Raw genomic sequence first — 22,811 nt, forward strand, 5'->3', positions numbered from 1 at the left:
CACATCGGTATTAAACATGTGACTTCCTGTTGCCAGCAGGTGGCACTATGACTATAACTGAATATAGGCATGGGCTTGTGTTCAGACTAGGACTCTTATCAAACATATTAAGCTTGGGTCAAATTGGACATTGTATGCATGAGTTACACTTATTTTTCTTTGTATTAATATCATGCTTTAGCTCTTAGCTAAGTGGTGTTATCATGTTTTAACATGATTCTAGCATGATGCTAGCCTATTTAAAACTTGCTAACGCTTTTTAATATGTTGCTAGGAGTCCGTAACACCATTAAACGTCACTTCCTGTTGTCAGCAGGTGGCGCTGTGACTATAACTGAATATGGGCATGTATATATCTTCAGGCCAGGAGTCTTATCAAACATGTGAAGTTTAGGGCTGATTGGACATTGCATGCCTGAGTTACAGTAACTTCCTGTTTTATATCTTTAACAACATGCTTTAGCACTAAGTAAGTGTTGCTAGCATGTTTGAGTACGTTTTAAACTAGTTTAGCACTCAATGGCTTTTTTAGTGTGTTGCTAATAGTGTGTCACAGTGTTAAACATGTCACTTCCTGTTGACAGTAGGTGGCGCTATGACTATAACTGAATATTGACATGTAGATATCTTCAGGTCAGGACTGTTATCAAACATGTGAAGTTTGGGGCTGATTGGACATTGCATGCCTGAGTTACAGTAACTTCCTGTTTCATTGCATTAAGAGTATGCTTTAGCACTTAGCTAAATGTTGCTAACATGTTATAGCATGTTTCTAGCATGTTGCTACCCTATTTAACACTTGTTGATATTTTTTAAATTTTGGTAGGCATCCACAAGAGTATTGAACATGTGGCTTCCTGTTACCAGCTGGTGGCGCTATGACTATAACTGAATACGGGCATGGGCGTGTGTTCAGGCCAGGCCTCTTATCAAACATGTGAAGTTTGGGGCTGATTGGACATTGTATGCCTGAGTTAGAGTAACTTCCTGTTTCATTGTATTATTAGCATGCTTTAGCATATTAGCTAAGTGTTGCTAGCATGCTTTACTATGTTTGTAACATGTTGAATATTAAGTTTGGGTCAGATTTGACATTATATGCATGAGTTACAGCAATTTCCTTTTGTATTTGTATTATTAGCATGCTTTAGCATATTAGCTAAGTGTTGCTAGCATGTTTTAACATGTTTCTAGCATGTTGCTAGCCTATTTAAGACTTGTTAAGGCTTTTCAATATGTTGCTAAGAGTCCGTAACAGTGTTAAACATGTCACTTCCTGTTGTCAGCAGGTGGCGCTATGACTGTAACTGAATATGGGCACTGACGTGTGTTCAGGACCGGACTGTTATCAAACGTGAAGTTTGAGGCAGATCGGACATTGTATGCCTGAGTTATAGCAACTTCCTTTTTCATGGCGAAACATCAAAGTTTGTCCGGCCGCCACGGACACGCCCTTTGACGAAAACTCTAAAGCTTCGCAATTTAACATCGCAAAGGCCTTATGAAGACACTCAGCAAATTTGAAAATGATCGGATAAAAACTGTAGGAGGAGTTCGTTAAAGTACGAGGCATGAAAATGGCAAAAACTGCACAAAAATCGTACAGGAAATTCAATATAACAGACTTCCTGTTGGGTTTCGGATGTTGCACCAGGAGACTTTTTTGTAGGTATTGGTGTGTTACATGTGTGTACCGAGTTTCGTACATATATGTGAAACGTAGCTCGAGGCGCACTCCGTTGAAATTTTATAGGTGGCGCTATCGAGCCATTTTGGCACACCCACTTCTGAAAACCATATCAGATGTAAATTTTCGCCAGGTCTGATGCGTGTGCAAAGTTTCGTGAGTTTTCGGGCATGTTTAGGCCCTCAAAAAGACTTTTCATTTTGGAGAAGAAGAAGAATAATAATTAAAGCTGCAAGCAGCGATGAACGGGCCCTCGCACACGGGCTCACCGCCGACCGGTGGCTTAGGAACACAGCAAATGGTGGGTAGTATGCTTTTAATACAGTAAAAATAGGAGATAATGTCAAAGTCACTTAAATGTGCCAAATTTCCTGCTGCCAGCTGGTGGCGCTATGCCTATAACTGATTATTGGCATGTAGATGTGTTCAGGCCACCACTTTCATCAAACATATGAAGTTTGGTGCAGATTGACCTTGGTATGTTTGAGTTAGTGAAATATATGATATATCCTGCTGCCAACAGGTGGCGCTATGATAATATCTGAATATTGGCCTTTAGGTGTCTTCAGGCCAGGACTCTTACCAAACCTGTGAAGTTTGAGGCAGATCGGACATTTTATGGCTGAGTTATAACAACTTCTATGTCCATGGCGAAACATCAAACTTTGTCACGCCGCCACAGACACGCCCTTTAACGAAAACTCAAGATCTTCGCAATTTAACATCTCTAAGGCCTCTAGATCAGACTGACCAAATATAATGTTGATATCATTAAATCTCTAGGAGGAGTTTGATACAAGTCATTTCCTGTTGCCAACAGGTGGCGCTGTGATTATAATAGAATATTGGCCTTCAGATGTGTTCAGGCCAGGACTCTTATCGAATATGTGAAGTTTGAGGCAAATCGGGCATTTTATGGCTGAGTTATAACAAGTTTTATATCCATGGCGAGACCTCGAAATTTGTCAGGCCGCCACGGACACGCCCTTTACCGAAAACTCAAGATCTTTACAATTAAACATCGCTAAGGCCTTTATATTAGACTGACCGATTTTGGTGTTGATCTGTATAAATCTCTAGGAGGAGTTGGTTTTATAGTACAGCATGACACTTCCTGTTGCCTGCAGGTGGCGCTATGACTATAACTGAATATGGGCATGTAGATGTCATCAGGTCAGGAGTGTTATCACACACGTGAAGTTTGGGACAGATCGGACATTTTATGCCTAAGTTATAGCAACTTCCTTTTTCATGGCGAAACATCGAAATTTGCTAGGCCGCCACAGACACGCCCTCCGATGAAAACTCTAGATCTTCACAATTTAACGTCACAAAGGGCTTTAGATTAGACTCACCAAATTTGCTGTTGATCGGAGTAAATCTCTAGGAGGAGTTCGTTCAAGTATGATGCCTGAAAATGGCAAAAATGACACAAATTTTGCTAAGAAAATTAATAATAACCGACTTCCTGTTGGGTTTCGGATTTTGTCCCAGGAGGCTTTTTTGTAGGTATTGGTGAGTTACATGTGTGTACTGATTTTCATGCATGTACGTGAATCATAGCTGAAAGCGCACACCGCGGAACGTGTAAAGGTGGCGCTATCGAGCCGTTTTGCCACACCCATCTCTGAAACCCATATCAGACATCCATTTTCGCCAGGTTTGATGTGTGTGCAAAGTTTCATGAGTTTTCGGGTATGTTTAGGCCCTCAAAAATGCGATTCATTCCGGAGAAGAAGAATAATAATAATAATTAAAGCTGCGAGCAGCGATGAACGGGCCCTCGCACCCGGGCTCACCGCCGACCGGTGGCTTCAGGAAAACAGCAATCGGTGGGCAGTATGCTTTTAATACAGTAAATATAGAAAAAATATGTCATAAGTCATTTAAATGTGCCAAAATTGCTGCTGCCAGCTGGTGGCGCTATGCCTATAACTGATTATTGACATGTAGATGTGTTCAGGCCAGCACTATTATCAAACATATGAAGTTTGGTGCAGATTGACCTTGGTATGTTTGAGTTAGTGAAATATATGAGATATCCTGCTGCCAACAGGTGGCGCTATGATAATATCTGAATATTGGTCTTTAGGTGTCTTCAGGCCAGGACTCTTACCAAACCTGTGAATTTTGTGGCAGATCAGACATTTTCAGGCTAAGTTATAACCACTTCTATGTCTATGCAGAAACATCAAACTTTGTCAGGCCACCACGGACATGCCCTTTAATGAAAACTCAAGATCTTCACAATTTAACATCTCTGAGGCCTCAAGATCAGACTGACCAAATATAATGTTGATTTAATTAAATGCAATCAATGCAAGGACTTCAGATAGATGCCAACTGTGAACCAGTATGCTACAAATAAGAACATGTAATTCATGATGATAGCAAAATGTTATTATTGCTTCCTTTATATCCACCACTTCTGCTTAAATGTCATTGTTACCTATCTGTACAATTTTTGTATAATATATTTTTGTATAAAATCAATTGTTGTCATAACTAAGAATCAATAAGGAAGACGGTGCCCAGTTGGCACATGCATTCACAGTAACCATCTGCTAGTTTGGATTTTAAGTTTACAGAATTGAAAGGGTTACACTTTAAAATCAACACACAGACACATACACACAAAATATAAAATGTTGCCATCCAGTTTCATTTGTTAAAATTAACTATATCAGTTAACATGACCAATAAATAAATAGCATTTATTAATGTTAATTAATATTAAGCTAAAAAAAGTATTCATATAAAGTTTATGTACTGTGAATTAACATGAACATGAACACAGTTCATGTGGGTGTACAGCAATACACAATAAAGTGCTCTATAAACGCTTCATTCTTTCAAAATATCTTTAAAAATCAAGTTGAGTATTTTAACGGGGTGATACATATATATAACTGATCTTAAAATTATGGTTTTCAGATGTTTTGAAGAGATAACAGTAACGTTTGTTTTGTTGTCAAAGTTTGTCTTAATTTTTTATTATTATGATTTTATATTCAATAAATAACACTATGTAAATATTGTCTATCAATGAAGATAAATTGATCATGCTAAAAAGTTGTATTTTTTAAAATCTTTTGCTATGTGACTGAATAGGACAAGTTCATGGTACAGTTAAGTAAAAAATAAATAAAAAACAACAACTGCAAAAAATGAACAATGAAAGACTTAGTGACCCTTTATATTTTCTCAAAATATCAGACTCTCAAAGATCAGACATATTTATGTAATTACACTACATACAGTATGTGCATTTTGTTCAAAGATGGTCTGTAGGATGGCTCTCTACTCTGTCACCCTCTCTGCCTCTCACCCCTCCCCCCTGCAATAATGAGCTTCTCTGTGCCTGACTGAACGCACATACATACTGTAGAGACATTCACCAGAGTGACAGCAGGTTTCTGAGTTCTTTTTTTAAATTTTCTTTAATTCATAGAAGCTTGTATACATTTTTTATTTCCAGCACTTGCTCAGAATGATTAGATCTATGTGTGAAAAAAGTTTTAAAGAGTTTGGATGCTGCACTTTAAAGATATAAAAATATTTTTTACTATATCTTTAAAAAATCACCACGTCCACACCGTTCAAGATATCCAAAATCCGCTCGCAATTTAACATCTTCAGAATATTCTCTTCATGTTAAAAAAGTTTGGTGTGAACAGCTGGTTGTTCTTAGAAGTAGTGTGCATTTGTTTACAGCCTGATTTTTCCAAAAATCCACATTCAAATCAAAATAGCCGGCTTCCTGTTGGTCTCAGCTAATGAGTTTGATTTAGAAAGTTGTCCAAATTGATGAGATTAATATATGTACAGAGTTTAGTGACTGTAGGAAAAACTAACCCCCCAACTTTTGTCAAAAGATGGCGCTATAGAGTGCCTGCTCCACGCCCATTTATGACCTTTTGCCAGTGTCTAACTATCATAAATATTGATGTGTGTGTTGAGTTTCATGAAATTCTAAGCATGTTAACTGCCTCGAAAAGACAGGAATCTAATTTTAAAGTTTGACATGTTGCCATGGCAACAGCATTTGATTTATCATCGACCCCTTTACATATTCTTATCGGCCGTGTTTTGACATGATTTTGATGAAGTTTAAAGAAAATCGAGTAAAATTAAGAGGCTGATATCAAAGCATTTTGAAAATGACACACTTCCTGCTGCCAGTTGGTGGCGCTATAACTTTGACTCATAATAGTCACATTTATGGAATCGGCATCATACAACGAACAAACTGGTGAAGTTTCATCAGAATCAGGCAATGTGGTCAACAGTTATTAGACACTTCCTGTTTCTCATTTCTCGCCATAACTTTGTCGCCTTGCCACGGCCAAACCGTTCGAGATATCAAAAATCTCCTCGCAATTTAGCGTCCCCAATGTCTTGAGATCATGCTGACCGAGTTTGGTGACAATCCCATGGAATTCCTGGGAGGAGTACGTTAAATTCCAGAGCATGCGCTTTTTAAACAGCCCTAAATATCTCACTTCCTGTTGCGTGGAGCCCGTGACATAGAGTACAAAAGTTGTTTGGCTCAGTGAGATCTATATGTGTACCGAGTTTCATATCAATACATGCAAGTATGTGTGCGCAGTACATCAAGTTTTCAAACTGTGTTCCAGGGGGCGCTGTAGAGGCCCTGAACCACGCCCGGGTCCCAGCCTCTTTGGCGTCCTGATGGCCGCAGATTCCGACGGGTGTGCAAATTTTCAAGAGTTTTTGAGTATGTTAAGGCCCCCAAAAGTGCCCGGAAGGTTGAAAAAAAAAAAAAAAAAAAAAAAAAAAAAAATAATAACCCTTAGAAGAACAATAGGGCCTTCGCCCTTTTGGGCTCGGGCCCTAATAATAAACGAAGCAGATCCAATAGGGTCCTCACACCATCGGTGCTCGGGCCCTAATAAACGGAGCAATTCCAATAGGGTCCTCGCACTGTAGTGCTCGGGCCCTAATTAAAGCTGCGAGCAGCGATGAACGGGCCCTCGCACCCGGGCTCACCGCCGACCGGTGGCTTCAGGAAAACAGCAAACGGTGGGCAGTATGCTTTTAATACAGTAAATATAGAAAAAATATGTCATAAGTCATTTAAATGTGCCAAACTTGCTGCTGCCAGCTGGTGGCGCTATGCCTATAACTGATTATTGGCATGTAGATGTGTTCAGGCCAGCACTATTATCAAACATATGAAGTTTGGTGCAGATTGACCTTGGTGTGTTTGAGTTAGTGAAATATATGAGATATCCTGCTGCCAACAGGTGGCGCTATGATAATATCTGAATATTGGTCTTTAGCTGTCTTCAGGCCAGGACTCTTACCAAACCTGTGAATTTTGTGGCAGATCAGACATTTTCAGGCTAAGTTATAACCACTTCTATGTCTATGCAGAAACATCAAACTTTGTCAGGCCACCACGGACATGCCCTTTAATGAAAACTCAAGATCTTCACAATTTAACATCTCTAAGGCCTCAAGATCAGACTGACCAAATATAATGTTGATTTAATTAAATGCAATCAATGCAAGGACTTCAGATAGATGCCAACTGTGAACCAGTATGCTACAAATAAGAACATGTAATTCATGATGATAGCAAAATGTTGTTATTGCTTCCTTTATATCCACCACTTCTGCTTAAATGTCATTGTTACCTATCTGTACAATTTTTGTATAATATATTTTTGTATAAAATTAATTGTTGTCATAACTAAGAATCAATAAGGAAGACGGTGCCCAGTTGGCACATGCATTCACAGTAACCATCTGCTAGTTTGGATTTTAAGTTTACAGAATTGAAAGGGTTACACTTTAAAATCAACACACAGACACATACACACAAAATATAAAATGTTGCCATCCAGTTTCATTTGTTAAAATTAACTATATCAGTTAACATGACCAATAAATAAATAGCATTTATTAATGTTAATTAATATTAAGCTAAAAAAAAGTATTCATATAAAGGTTATGTACAGTGAATTAACATGAACATGAACACAGTTCATGTGGGTGTACAGCAATACACAATAAAGTGCTCTATAAACGCTTCATTCTTTCAAAATATCTTTAAAAATCAAGTTGAGTATTTTAACGGGGTGATATATATATTTATAACTGTTCTTAAAATTATGGTTTTCAGATGTTTTGAAGAGATAACAGTAACGTTTGTTTTGTTGTCAAAGTTTGTCTTAATTTTTTATTATTATTATTTTATATTCAATAAATAACACTATGTAAATATTGTCTATCAATGAAGATAAATTGATCATGCTAAAAAGTTGTATTTTTTAAAATCTTTTGCTATGTGACTGAATAGGACAAGTTCATGGTACAGTTAAGTAAAAAATAAATAAAAAACAACAACTGCAAAATACGAACAATGAAAGACTTAGTGACCCTTTATATTTTCTCAAAATATCAGACTCTCAAAGATCAGACATATTTATGTAATTACACTACATACAGTATGTGCATTTTGTTCAAAGATGGTCTGTAGGATGGCTCTCTACTCTGTCACCCTCTCTGCCTCTCACCCCTCCCCCCTGCAATAATGAGCTTCTCTGTGCCTGACTGAACGCACACACATACTGTAGAGACATTCACCAGAGTGACAGCAGGTTTCTGAGTTATTTTTTTAATTTTCTTTAATTCATTGAAGCTTGTATAAAATTTATATTTCCAGCACTTGCTCAGAATGATTAGATCTCTGTGTGAAAAAAGTTTTAAAGAGTTTGGATGCTGCACTTTAAAGATATAAAAAATTAAGGTTATGTTTTTTACTACATCTTTAAAAAATCACCACGTCAACACCGTTCGAGATATCCCAAATCCGCTCGCAATTTAACATCTTCAGAATCTTCTCTTCATGTTAAAAAAGTTTGGTGTGAAAAGCTGGTTGTTCTTAGGAGTAGTGTGAATTTGTTTACTACCTGATTTTTCAAAAAATCCACATTCAAATCAAAATAGCCGGCTTTCTGTTGGTCTTAGCTAATGAGTTTGATTTAGAAAGTTGTCCAGATTGATGAGAACAATATAAGTACAGAGTTTGGTGACTGTAGGAAAAACTAACCCCCCAACTTTTGTCAAAAGATGGCGCTATAGAGTGCCTGCTCCACGCCCATTTATGACCTTTTGCCAGTGTCTAACTATCATTAATATTGATGTGTGTGTTGAGTTTCATGAAATTCTAAGCATGTTATCTGCCTCGAAAAGACAGGAATCTAATTTTAAAGTTTGACACGTTGCCATGGCAACAGCATTTGATTTATCATCGACCCCTTTACATATTCTTATCGGCCGTGTTTTGACATGATTTTGATGAAGTTTAAAGAAAATCGAGTAAAATTAAGAGGCTGATTTCAAAGCATTTTGAAAATGACACACTTCCTGCTCCCAGTTGGTGGCGCTATAACTTTGACTCATAATAGTCACATTTATGGAATCGGCATCATACACGGAACAAACTGGTGAAGTTTCATCAGAATCAGGCGATGTGTGCAACAGTTATTAGACACTTCCTGTTTCTCATTTCTCGCCATAACTTTGTCGCCTTGCCACGGCCAAACCGTTCGAGATATCAAAAATCTCCTCGCAATTTAGCGTCCCCAATGTCTTGAGATCATGCTGACCGAGTTTGGTGACAATCCCATGGAATTCCTGGGAGGAGTACGTTAAATTCCAGAGCATGCGCTTTTTAAACAGCCCTAAATATCCCACTTCCTGTTGCGTGGAGCCCATGACATAGAGTACAAAAGTTGTTCAGCTCGATGAGTTCTATATGTGTACCGAGTTTCATATGAGTGCGTGCAAGTATGTGTGCGCAGTACATCAAGTTTTCAAACTGTGTTCCAGGGGGCGCTGTAGAGGCCCTGAACCACGCCCGGGTCCCAGCCTCTGTGGCGTCCGGACGACGGCAGATTCCGACGTGTGTGCAAATTTTCAAGAGTTTTTGAGTATGTTAAGGCCCCCAAAAGTGCCCCAACGGTTGAAAAAAAAAAAAAAAAAAAAAAAAAAAAAAAAAAAAACAAATAAGAATCCTTAGAAGAACAATAGGGCCTTCGCCCTTTTGGGCTCGGGCCCTAAAAATAAGAACCCTTAGAAGAACAATAGGGCCTTCGCCCTTTTGGGCTCGGGCCCTAATAATAATAATAATAATAATAATAATAAACGAAGCAGATCCAATAGGGTCCTCACACCATCGGTGCTCGGGCCCTAATAATAATAATAATAAACGGAGCAGATCCAATAGGGTCCTCACACCATCGGTGCTCGGGCCCTAATAATAATAATAAACGGAGCAGATTCAATAGGGTCCTCACACCATCGGTGCTCGGGCCCTAATAAACGGAGCAGATTCAATAGGGTCCTCACACCATCGGTGCTCGGGCCCTAAATATTTGTACTATTTAAAATAACTGTTTTCTATTTGAATATATTTTAAAATGTAATTTATTCCTGTGATTTCAAAGCTGAATTTTATCATCATTACTCCAGTCACATGATCTTTTACAAACCATTCTAATATTCTAATTTGCTGCTTAAAAATATTTATTATTACTATTATTATTATTATGTTGAAAACAGCTGAGCAGAATTTCTTTAGGTTTTTCTAATGAATAGAAAGCTCAGAAGAACTAAAAATGTAATAAATTGCATTTTAAAATATTTCAAATATTTCAAAATGTTAGCGTTTTAGCTGTACTTCAAATAAATGCATTCTTGGTGAGCAGAAGAGACTTCTTTAAAAAAAAAACTTTTTCAAAAGTCAAAAACCTTTTACTGGTAGTGTATATTTCTTGCAGTGTGTTCCTTCTGTTGTAAACTGCACATTTAAGCAAAAGTATACATACATACGTACATTTATTCATTTATTCACTTCCTACAGATTTGTTCTATATGCAAACTGCAGAAATGTTAAGTGTCATAAATTATGCCATTAGTAGCTGTTCTGGTAGTTGGAAGTGCTGTAATTGCTGTAATGATACAAACTTGTTCTGATGTTCTACAGAAGCTGATAAAGCTGAAATCATACATGACAAGAGAGATCAGAGAGACAGGTGGAGGGCCGAGATGTATCTAGAGATAAGAAGGTAGATACAAGACAGTGACGATTACTGTATTAAAGGGCAGCGTTAATCATCTCATCACCGTGGGTAATTAGTTCCAACTTCTAACATCCTAGAACCAATTGATCAAAGCCCACTCTAAATAGCCCACAGACAGGATGGAGCTATTCTAGAGGCCATGGTGACCAGAGTGATGTAATGTCAAGGAAAGTAGAAATGTCCCTGAATCAGTTATGCGACTATAGCTGTAATGTATTAATGAGCTTCATCAGACCTCACGGTGGATGGTGGTGAATCCATAAAATGTCCACAGACAAATGGACTGATGATTTCATTTATGATTTATCATCACCTTTCCCCAGGTCTGGGTTCTTACACTCTGCACAAATTCTCAGACTACCTTTTTATTTTCAGCAGGTACAGTGAAACAGAAGAAAAGTCAACCACACGTAGAAAAATTATGGGGAAAAACCCTAATATGCTAGATGGCTGCTATAACTACATATGTCTGTGTGTGTGTGTGTGTGTGTGTGTGTATATATATATATATATATTAGTGGTGGGCCGTTATCGGCGTTAACGTGCTGCGTTAACGTGAGACTCTTATCGGGCGATAAAAAAAATATCGCCGTTAATCTATTCTCAAATTTGGGTTGGGAGCTGGGTCTAAACTACGCAAGCTATGATGACTTTCACCTTGATAGTTTAACGCGGATGTATACCAAAGACTATAGAATATGTTCGCGCGTTTACGTCTCCTCCGCCAAAACACAGACGGGATCGCGTCGTCCTCCATTCATAAAAACCGAATCTACTATAGCGCGAAATGCCACGTAAATTCGTCGTTTTTTGGATTCATAAATCAAATGCTGTCACTTAATTCAAATCGCGATATGGACTAGTGTATGTGAAAACTGAAATGCAAAAAGACCGTTTTAATATGAATCCGTTTGCCTAGCTGTATGTATGAATGGTGGAGACGCGCTTTTATTACACGCATACTGAAACACACGTGACGCTCCCGGTAATTTTTGGCATTTGCATCTCACATGAACAGATAAACTCAATCTCCAAAACTGCTGTGAGTGTCACTTTTACCGTTTCATTTGAGAAAACTAGCATCATATCATACTGTATACACAGAAACTTCATGGCAACCTGTCAAAATAAAAGTACGGTGTAACATGTAACCAAATTTCAAATTCAAATTAGCCATTTTAATCTAGATTAATCTAGATTAATTCCCAGATTTAATCTAGATTAATCTAGATTAAAAAAATTAATCTATGCCCACCCCTAATATATATATATATATATATATATATATATATATATATATATAGGAGATATATATTGGAGATCACATAAAATCTCTTGATGAAAACATGCTCAGGACAGATTTCACCCATATATATATATATATATATATACGTTTACATACACCTTGCAGAATCTGCAAAATGTTAATTATTTTTTCTAAAATAGGAGGGATCATACAACATGCATGTTATGTTTTATTTAGTACATATAGTCCACAAGAGAAAATTATAGTTGAATTTATAAAAATGTCCCAATTCAAAAGTTTACATACGCTTGATTCTTAATACTCTGTTGTTACCTGAATGAGCCGCAGCTGTTTTTTTTTTTTTTTGTTTTTTTTGTGATAGTTGTTCATGAGTCCATTGTTTGTCCTAAACAGTTAAATTGTCTGCTGTTTTTTAGAAAAATCTTTCAGATCCCACAAATTCTTTGGTTTTTCTGCATTTTTGTATATTTGAACCCTTTGCAGCAAAGACTGTATGATTTTGAGATCCATCTTTTCACACTGAGGACAACTGAGGGACTCGTATGCAACTATTACAGAAGATTCAAACACTTAGTGATGCTCCAGAAGGAAACACGATGCCTTAAGAGCCGAGGGTGAAAACTTTTGAACAGAATGAAAATATGTACATTTTTCTTATTTTGCTTAAAAATCATATATATATATTTTTTTTTTTCATTTATTACTGCCCTTCAGAAGCTATAGATGATACTTACATGTTTCCCAGAAGACAAAATAGGTTAAATGTCAAATGTTTTCACCCCCTCCCCATCAGTTGTCCTCAGTGTGAAAAGATGGATCTCAAAATCATACATTGTTGGAAAGGGTTCAAATACACAAAAATGCTGAAAAACCAAAGAATTTGTTAGACCTGAAGGATTTTTCTGAAGAACAGCGGGCAGTTTACCTGTTCAGGACAAAAAGGGACTCGTGAACAACTATCACAAAGCAATAGCTGTGGATCACTGTTAACATTTTAGCAATTTTTGGTCTTTCTATATTCAAAATTTCTATGCTGTATGTCAGACATTTTTGAGTTATATCTTCATAACGTCTCTGAACTGTCTGTACGACACTTGAACAAACTACAATACATAATAGGACAAAAATGTCTTACGGTTATCTTGTCATTCCATTCCATTTTATTCACTAGTCTGATATCATACTTGTATAACTGGGTTTCATTTCCTTTCTCTCATCTCTCCTGCACAGCTCCAGCAGAGATATCATCACTATATCATCAGCCTCACTCTGGACCACTGCCAGATGTTCGCTTGCCTAAAATCCAGAAATCGAACGCCACAAAAACATTCAAAAAAACTTGTCCACAGGGATATCCATATGCCACAGAATCAATCGAGCAACCAATTTGACTGCCCCATTTATCTTCAAACATAACGATGGTTGGAGAAAAGAAAGTAGTCCAGCTGGATTGAAATTGCACCCCCCTCCTCCCTCTTTCCTATATTAGATATACACTGTAATTTGTGATCAATCCAGAGCTAGGGAAAAGCGTTAGTAGAAGACTTTGCGTCCTCTCAACTGTGGCAGGGCTGGATTGAGTCTTAATTATCCAACTATCAGCACAGACTGTGAATAAGCCCCTGATGGGCCCTTCATTTCGCTCGGTTGGAAATGCGGAGAAAACCATCATCTTGCGTTAGTTTCCCACTGCATGCATATATGCATGTGTGTGCGCACACGTCAACGCTCTGACATTTTGATTGGCTGTATAGTACATTTTTTGTTGACTAAATCTCTCTGTGGTCGTGTAAATTAGAACGCCTTGGGCTTTGAATGCTATCCGTGACGCTGGGCAGATGGTGAGGTTGAACTCCAGAGTGATGAATCAAGCGTTCAAAATATAGATCAGTGCAACACACTGCGGGAGCTGTGGTGAAAAGAGCACCCTTAAAATAACCTCTAGACTGGTGCTCCAACAAATATAAAATTCACATTTAAAATATCAACCATTTATGACCTATTTACACTACCAGTCAAAAGTTTTTGAACAGTAAGATTTTTAGTGTTTTTTAAAGAAGTCTCTTCTGCTCACCAAGCCTGCATTTATTTGATCCAAAGTACAGCAAAAACAGTTAATTTTTAAAATATTTTTACTATTTAAAATAACTGTTTTCTATTTGAATATATTTTAAAATGTAATTTATTCCTCTGATTTCAAAGCTGAATTATCAGCATCATTACTCCAGTCTTCAGTGTCACATGCTACACATTGCTGCTAAAAAACAACAACATTATTATTATGTAGCAAACAGCTGAGTAGAATTTTTTCAGGTTTCTTTGATGAATAGGAAGTTCAGAAGAACAGCATTTATCTGAAATAGAAATCATTTGTAACATTATAAATGTCTTGCTCATCACGTTTGATCGATTTAAAGCATCGTTGCTAAGTAAAAGTATTAATGTCTATCATTTCTTTCCAAAAAAAAGATAAACAGTACCATGAAAATGCTCAATTACACTACTTAAATTGGATGAAACATAAGCAACACACATGCAAAACAAATTTACATCACTCAGTATTCTGTATGTACAGCTGTAGTAACCCTCATATACAGTAACCCTTCTGTTTTGTCTCTCATTTACATAAGTCCCACCTTTTCCTCATCATCTCGCTTAACCTGTGGGGTTTTGACATCATCACAGCAGACCAGAGGCTTAGTGCTACAACACACCTGATGGCTACAGGTAAGACTTTTTGCTTCCTCTACTGCACATATCACATTAGCACAGATATTTGCTGTCTTTAAGTCTATTATTGTTCCATCAGTGTGTGATGCTAAGCTGCAGTGTAAAGATAAGGGGGGAAGGGATGTTTTTGGTGCTGTGACACCAAATCCTCTTGAGGAGCACAGATGGTCACCATAGACACCAAAACATAACCATGATGATAACAGGGGGCACCTGTGGTGTCACACCTTATATAGATGAAAACAACACAATGGAATCGGTGTTAGAGGCAATATGCAATATGCAGCAATTATTAGCAAATACTCAACAGTCTTCAGATCGCTCTACAATTTAATCAATTTGTACCTTAAATGAAAAGTTCACTTCCAGAACAAAAATTTACAGATAATTTACTCACCCCTGGGTCATCCAAGATGTTCATGTCTTTCTTTCTTCAGTCATAAAGAAATGATGTTTTTCGAGAAGAACATTTCAGGATTTCTCTCCATATAGTGGACTTCTATGGTGCCCCCGAGTTTGAACTTCCAAAATGCAGTTTAAAAGCAGCTTCAAAGGGATCTAAATGATGTATAATTTGTATAATTTATATACTTTTTAACCACAAATGCTCGTCTTGTCTAGCTCTGAGTGTACTCTTTGTATTCCGGTTTATGACAGTTGGGGTATGTTAAAAAACTCCTATCTCATTTTCTCCTCTGCCTTCAAAATCGTCCTACATTGCTGTTTTACCTTTTTTTGTAAAGGGCGTTTGACCTTTTTTGTACGTTCACTTGGTAAACACTGGGTCGGTACTTCTGCAGCAATGTAGGACGATTTTGATGTTGGAGGAGTAAATGAGATGGAAGTTTTTTGACATACCGTCACTGTCTTGAACCAGAACACACAGAGTTGACACAGGGCTAGACAAGATGAGCATTTGAGGCATTTGATTTTTTTTTTAGAAAATAACTGATCGTTTCACTAGATAAGACCCCTCTTCCTCAGCTGGGATCATTTAGAGCCCTTTAAAGCTGCTTTTAAACTGCATTTTGGAAGTTCAAACTCGAGCACCATAGAAGTCCACTATATGGACAGAAATCCTGAAATGTTTTCCTCAAAAAACATAATTTCATTATGACTGACAAAAGAAAGACGTGAACATTTAGGATGACAAGGGGGTGAGTACATTATTTGTAAAAAAAAATTTCTGGAAGTGAACTTCTTTAAAGGCACAGTTCACTCACAAATGAAAGTTTGTGTCATTAATGTCATTAATTACTCACTCTCATGTCATTCCAAACCCGTAAGACCTTCGTTCATCTTCAAAACACAAATTAAGATATTTTTGTTGAAATCTGAGGGCTTTCTGACACTGCATAGACAGCAATGCAACTGACACATTCAAGGCCCAGAAAGGTAGTAAGGGCATCATTAAAATAGTCCATGTAACATCAGTGATTCAAAAAAAAAATATATATATCATTTTCATAAAATTATGGTTGAACCACTGATATCACATGGACTTTTTTAAGGATGTCCTTACTACCTTTCTGGGCCTTGAACATGTCAGTTGCATTGCTGGCTATGCAGGGTCAGAAATATCTTGAATTTGTGTTCTGAAGATGAACGAAGTTCTTACGGGTTTGGAACGACATGAGGGTAAGTAATTAATGACAGAATTGTCATTTTTGGGTGAACTACCCCTTTAAATTTAAGAACTACCTCCTTTATAATTCATGTGAATTGAACTGGCAACATGCTCTTCAGAGAGATGAATGACAGGAAAGTCGTTTACTATACTGCTTTCGGTTTGTTACTTCTGTTTACATTCAGTTTGAATTAGGAACTGAATTAAAGGGATAGTTCACCCAAAAATGAAAATGTGATGTTTATCTACTTACCCTCAGGGCATCCAAGATGTAGGTGACTTTTTGTTTCTTCAGCGGAACACAAACGAAGATTTTTAACGAAAACCAGTGCAGTCTGTCAGTCAAATAATGGGAGTGGATTGGCACCAGATCTTTAAAAGTAAAAAAAAAAACATGCACAGACAAATCCAAATTACAGTATAATACGCCAGAGCGCGTTCACGTGTAACGAGCCGGATGAAAAGCTCGTGCTCATGACAGTTGGACGTGGCTGTGTATCAAAGGTAAAAAATGATATAAATACTGTTCAGTTTCTCACAAAAAAACGATCGTTTCGTGTCTTAGGACATCAATGTATCGTCACGAGCCGCAGGGTGTAATTTGGATTTGTCTGTGCATGTTTTTTTTTTACTTTTAAAGATCTGGTGCCCATCCACTTCCATTATTTGGCTGGCAGACTGTACCGGTTTTCGTTAAAAATCTTTGTTTGTGTTCTGCTGAAGAAACAAAGTCACCTACATCTTGGATGCCCTGAGGGTAAGTAGATAAACATCACATTTTCATTTTTGGGTGACCTATCCCTTTAAAGTCATTCTCAATTCATTTTGAAAGCACACAAACCTGACTTCAGTGTTCATATAAAATTGCTTTAAAAGATGCCAATATGATTTAAATTCAGAATAAAGAGAGTCCATGTCTAATAAACCAGTTTACCTCTATTATAAATCAGCATTTTTATACTGGCCCAAGTCTTTCAAGCCTCAAATCTTATTTTATAATAAGCTCGTCCCTCTCTAGTAGGACAACTAATCCAAAAACAAAAAGAAATGTATTCCTTGAAAGAACAACACCTCATTTTCATTACATTGATTGATCTCAAAAATTGCCCAGCAGCTTTGTATCTGTGAAAAAATGAATGTACATTCTGTCTTTGATCTGGAAGAATATGCTTTGTAACAGAAGCTAACAGAGCAATTTCGGTGGAATTGTGATTTACATGATCTTTATGTTCCAAAGAGATCTTGTCTGGCTAGCTTCTCATCTTTTTGTGATACCCAGGTTTTGTAATCAACAGCAAAGCCATCTGGGTAAGTGCAGAGACACCTGTGCTTTTTGGGTGAAAGCCACTGAAGTGGATGCACTGCCAGAAGTGAATGCCCTTCTAGCAATGACAATGTAAAAACATACAGTTGAACGTCACAACATGTTATTCCACCACCACACTATGCATCTTATATTGCTCTGAACCATTTGGAGGATTAATACTTAACCTGTCCATGTCATCTAATTAGATTCATGTTGTGCGTCTTTTTACATTTTCATCCTATCTGAGAGATTGTTTAAGAATGTAAAACCTTAATATGATGAATGATGCTCACCTCAGCTAAAGCTAACCTTCTGTTTAACATTTGCGGGTCACAGCACCCAAACAGAGATTAATCTCAAAGTTATATCATCCCAGCAGTGATATAGTAACTTGAAAATCATACTGTTTAAGCTACTGTCAATTTTTACTTTATGAGACGTGTCGAAATTCATGCCTGGAAGATGAAATCATTAAACAAGACGTCAAGGTCTGTTGACCAAGGGTGCTCTGATGCATGTCCAGGGAGTAAAAGATCACAGATAATCAGGCACTGCACAATATTCGATAACTAACTAGCTGACAGCTGGTTGGTTATTAAAGTTCTTTTTAATTGGATTTCATCCAAGGCTGGACCAGCAATTAGTCAGAAAACATCCAACCTATGAAGCTTTAAACAGGACATGCTACATTTAACTTTACAGCTGATCATGTGAGCATAATGTAAGCTATTTTAACCTTTCAGCGCTGTTTAAACAAAATGACCAGTTTCTCTAGTAACAGTTATCCTTCAGTACGGAGCCCCTTACGTCACCTGTAGAAGAAAAATAATTAATCCGTGGGGACGGTTTTGCAATTCGTTCCCTCAGTTTATAAACCGTTCTCACGAATTCTTAAACTGTTCCCTCAGTTTAACAATTCGTGCCCACGGATTAACAAACCGTGCCCACGAATTTCCAATCCGTGCGCTCAGATTTTGTAAACCGTACCCTCGGATTTTGAATCCGTACCCACAAATTCATAATCCGTGTGCACGCTTTCGCAATCCGTTCCCACAGTTTGTAAACTGCTCTCACGGATTTGTGGCCCCGCCCCCAAATTCAACCAGGACACCTGTTTATATGCTGGATGCATTGTTTTGCATTTATTTTTTAGCTTTATTTTATATTAATCACCAATAGATTAGCTGCCAAAACATCATGTGTTTTAACCTATTGGTTATTAATGTAAAATAAACGATAAAAAGAAGCCTGTTTTGTAAGTGCGGTCATGGTACCAAAATAAAATAATAAGTGAAGAGCGCTGTTCAAACGGCTTTGTTTTATATAATATTTTTCAAAATATAAAATTACCTGAATTAAAAAAAAAAAAAAAAAACGAGTTTTGGAGAGGAGAAGGTAAAAAGCAATACAAAACAAATAATGTACAGGTTATGTTGCCATTCCTTTGCTCTCAAACTAAATGCAATGTAATAATAGGCCTTATTTAATAATAACATTAATAGTGCAGCATGTATCTAACTCTGGGTGAAAATCTTATCATAATCACAAATCCGTGAGAGCAGTTTACAAACTGTGGGAACGGATTGCGAAAGCGTGCGCACGGATTATGATTTTGTGGGTACGGATTCAAAATCCGAGGGTACGGTTTACAAAATCTGAGCGCACGGATTGGAAATTCGTGGGCACGGTTTGTTAATCCGTGGGCATGAATTGTTAAACCGAGGGAACAGTTTAAGAATTCGTGAGTACGGTTTATAAACTGAGGGAACGAATTGCAAAACCGTCCCCACGGATTAATTATTTTTCTTCTACAGGTGACGTAAGGGGCTCCGTACTTCTGCAATTATATTCAAGAAATATCATATAAAAGTTTGGGGTCAGTAAGATTTTTTAATTACATTAAATTGATCAAAAGTGAGAGATTTCTGCTTTAAATGCTGTTTTATGAACTTTCTATGTATAAAATGGCCCTAAAACATGTGGTTTCCATTGAAATATTAAGCTGTTTTTAACATTAAAAATAATAATGAATGTTTCTTAAGCATAAAATCAACATATTTGATTGATTTCTGAAGAATCATGTGACACTGAAGACTGAAGTAATCATGCTGAAATTCAGCTTTGCCTATAGGAATAAATGTTTTTATATATATTTTTTGAAAAAGAAAATTATTTTAAATTGTAAAAATATTTAATTTTTAATCAAATAATTGCAGATTTGGTGAGCATAAAATGCTATTTAAAAAAAAAAAAGCATAAAATACGACTGAAAATTAAACGGTAGTGTATATTTTTTGCACTTATAGGATTTTTTTCAGTTAAGATTAAATGTTAGCTGCCTGCTGTTCTTCAGAAAAAAACCTTCAGGTCCCACAAATTATTTGGTTTTTCAGCATTTTTGTGTATTTTAACCCTTTCCAACAATGACTGTATGATTTTGAGATCCATATTTTCACACTGAGGACAACTGAGAGACCTCTGTAGCTTCTGAAGAGCAGTACTAAATGAAAAAAATATGATATCAAGGCAAAAAAAAGAAAAATGTACCCATCTTCATTCTGTTCAAAAGTTTTCACCCCCGGCTCTTAATGCATGGTTTTTCCTTCTGGAGCATCAGTGAGTGTTTGAACCTTCTGTAATTGTTGCATATGAGTCCCACAGTTGTCCTCAGTGTGAAAAGATGGATCTCAATATCATACAGTCATTGTTGGAAAGGGTTTGAATACACAAAAATGCTGAAAAAAAATAAAAAATTGTGGGACCTGAAGGATTTTTCTGAAGAACAGCAGAATGATCCCTCTGATTTTGGTAAAATAATTAACATTTTGCAGATTCTGCAAGGTTTATGTAAACTTTTGACCTCAACTGTATGTCATATTGTTATATAGTGCTTGTCACTAAATACATTTTGATGATTAAGTTGATGTTTAAGATGTTTCCACCAATCTTTATCGCTCAGAAAGAAGAGCGTTTATTATGGCGTTTCGGTTTCAGTAATATATCTGAGAAAGTAAAGTAAAGCGATTTAAGCCAATATGTAATTTTATGTGTGATAAATATTACTTAGACTCATAACTCACATTATCAAGTCTGCCTGCTTTGACGCTCCATATATCCTTTTCAGCAATCTATTATAAATTCAATTTAAAGCATTAGTAAAAATCAATAATATGAGTGTTAATGTCATATTAACTGACTTCTCATCTTTTCATCCAATGTGCTGCCACAGTAAACCAGGATCTTATATACGTGTATTATCATAAACAGTACGTGTCACATATTTAACATGCATGTCGAGTAGCCAGTGTTCCTCTCTTTGGAGGCTGAACGTGCTTGCTCTAGTTTTTACTATCCACTTCTCTTTTTTGTGCAAACTTTATTTTAGTGTCTCTGTGATATAACTCACCATCTATTTCATAATGAATAGAGTTTAAGTGCCTGTCCAAAAGCCAAAAATTACTGCTGAATGAATCTGAAGCTGGCATTTTTTATGCACATTTGACAGTTTAACCTTCCTTTTAGGAAACACTTCCCACTTTACATGCATAAAGAGGGAGAGCGAGAACATCAATGAAACAAGTTTTTTATTGGCCCCCAAGCTTATTTAATTTTCCTTCCTTTTAATTTGTTTTTCAAACTCTTTGGTTTTTCGCTCTGAGCAGTGAAGATCAAACATCAGAGGAGGCTTAAATGACCTCCACTAATCAATAAACTCAGAGCAGTGGCTGAGAAAGGATCACTGTAAAAAAAAAAAAAAAAAAAATCGTCAAAAAACGGTCAAATGACTGGCAGCTTCGGCTGCCAAACAAAAACGGTAATATTACAGTAAAATATCTTAATTGAAATAAAGTGCAAAAACAATTTTTATTAAAGGTTTTATAGAAACAACTTTATTTTACAGATTTTTTCTTGTTGAATATGAAAAAAATGCATATGAAAATTTCGGACTCGGTGTTAAATGACCTTTAATTCCGCGTTAAGGAAAAAGATGAATACGATGACCTTGGATGATGTGATTTGAAACACAATTAAGCAGGATATCATTACTGAGTATGGAACTTACAAACAGCCTATCAAATTCTTTGGAGGTCAAAGGTTTACCCAAAAACCCTTCATCTCATCTTCAAAATGTTATTTTTATATACTAGGCACTTTGTGAGCTACTGGCTGAGAATAAAAAAACCGAAAAGGAATTATGTACCATATTGGAGTCTATAAAAGCTGATGTCTGTAGATTCTTGGTCAGTTATTGTGCCGTTTTTGCATAAACCAGATATAATTTCGATTATATCTGATCTTTAGAAAGTATTTTCATTGGTGTTGGCTAATGTATTCAGCTTTATTCAGTTATAAATTACATGTTTGACTTGAATGAAAGCAGTTAATTTAGATGCTATCACATGATGCACAGCTTATCTAACAAAACATGTTTTAAAGTGCTGAATGCACCAGAAAGCTCATCAGTTTTATCATAAGGAAAGTTTTAAATTATATAGAAAGCTGTTTTTCTCTGTTCATAGTGTTTGCTTTCATTGGTGATATGTTTTATAAGATAGGCTACGTTCAACACAGCAGGGTAAGAGATAAAGGTGATTTAGCTTATAATTAATTGTTCATTTCAAAACATCTTGTTATTATGCTCTGCTATGCACATTACTGTGAACAGTAATTCATTTACAAAACAGCTTATTTATGGTCAGGTCCAGAGATCATTCAAGCATTGGATCAGTGAGGTTTGGTCAGATTAGTTGTGTAACTCCTGCAGCATAACCAGATAAACACTCTTCATGTGCTCTAATACAGAGGACTAGCAGGAAACAATAATGGACTGCCGTTATTTTGTAAGTATGAAAATCAATGATGCAACGAGCCAATCCAGCCATGAAATGATATTGTATTATTTTTAAAATAGAAGCAAAGTGAAGTTTATTATGCTATTTTTAATAATTCATGTACCGGAGTCAATTATTCCACTTATACTACTGTTACCACAGATATATGTATATATGTGACCCTGGACCACAAAACCAGTCTTAAGTCGCTGGGGTAAATTTGTAGCAATAGCCAAAAATACATTGTAT

The 22,811-nt window shown here is 36.6% G+C and overlaps 1 protein-coding gene and 1 pseudogene across 1 annotated transcript in view; one reads left to right on the plus strand and one right to left on the minus strand.

Moving 5' to 3' along the window:
• Positions 1-22,811, minus strand: part of LOC141345326 (VPS9 domain-containing protein 1-like) — a 61,684-nt gene that overhangs the window by 38,162 nt on the left and 711 nt on the right. The window contains exon 2 of the mRNA XM_073850190.1: positions 14,704-14,816. Coding sequence (XP_073706291.1) covers positions 14,704-14,816 — 113 coding nt within the window. The remainder of the gene's footprint in view (positions 1-14,703; positions 14,817-22,811) is intronic.
• Positions 22,473-22,811, plus strand: part of LOC141345997 (monocarboxylate transporter 2-like) — a 13,725-nt pseudogene continuing 13,386 nt past the window's right edge.

Source organism: Garra rufa, chromosome 11, assembly GCF_049309525.1.
Source record: "Garra rufa chromosome 11, GarRuf1.0, whole genome shotgun sequence".
Taxonomy (NCBI): domain Eukaryota; kingdom Metazoa; phylum Chordata; class Actinopteri; order Cypriniformes; family Cyprinidae; genus Garra; species Garra rufa.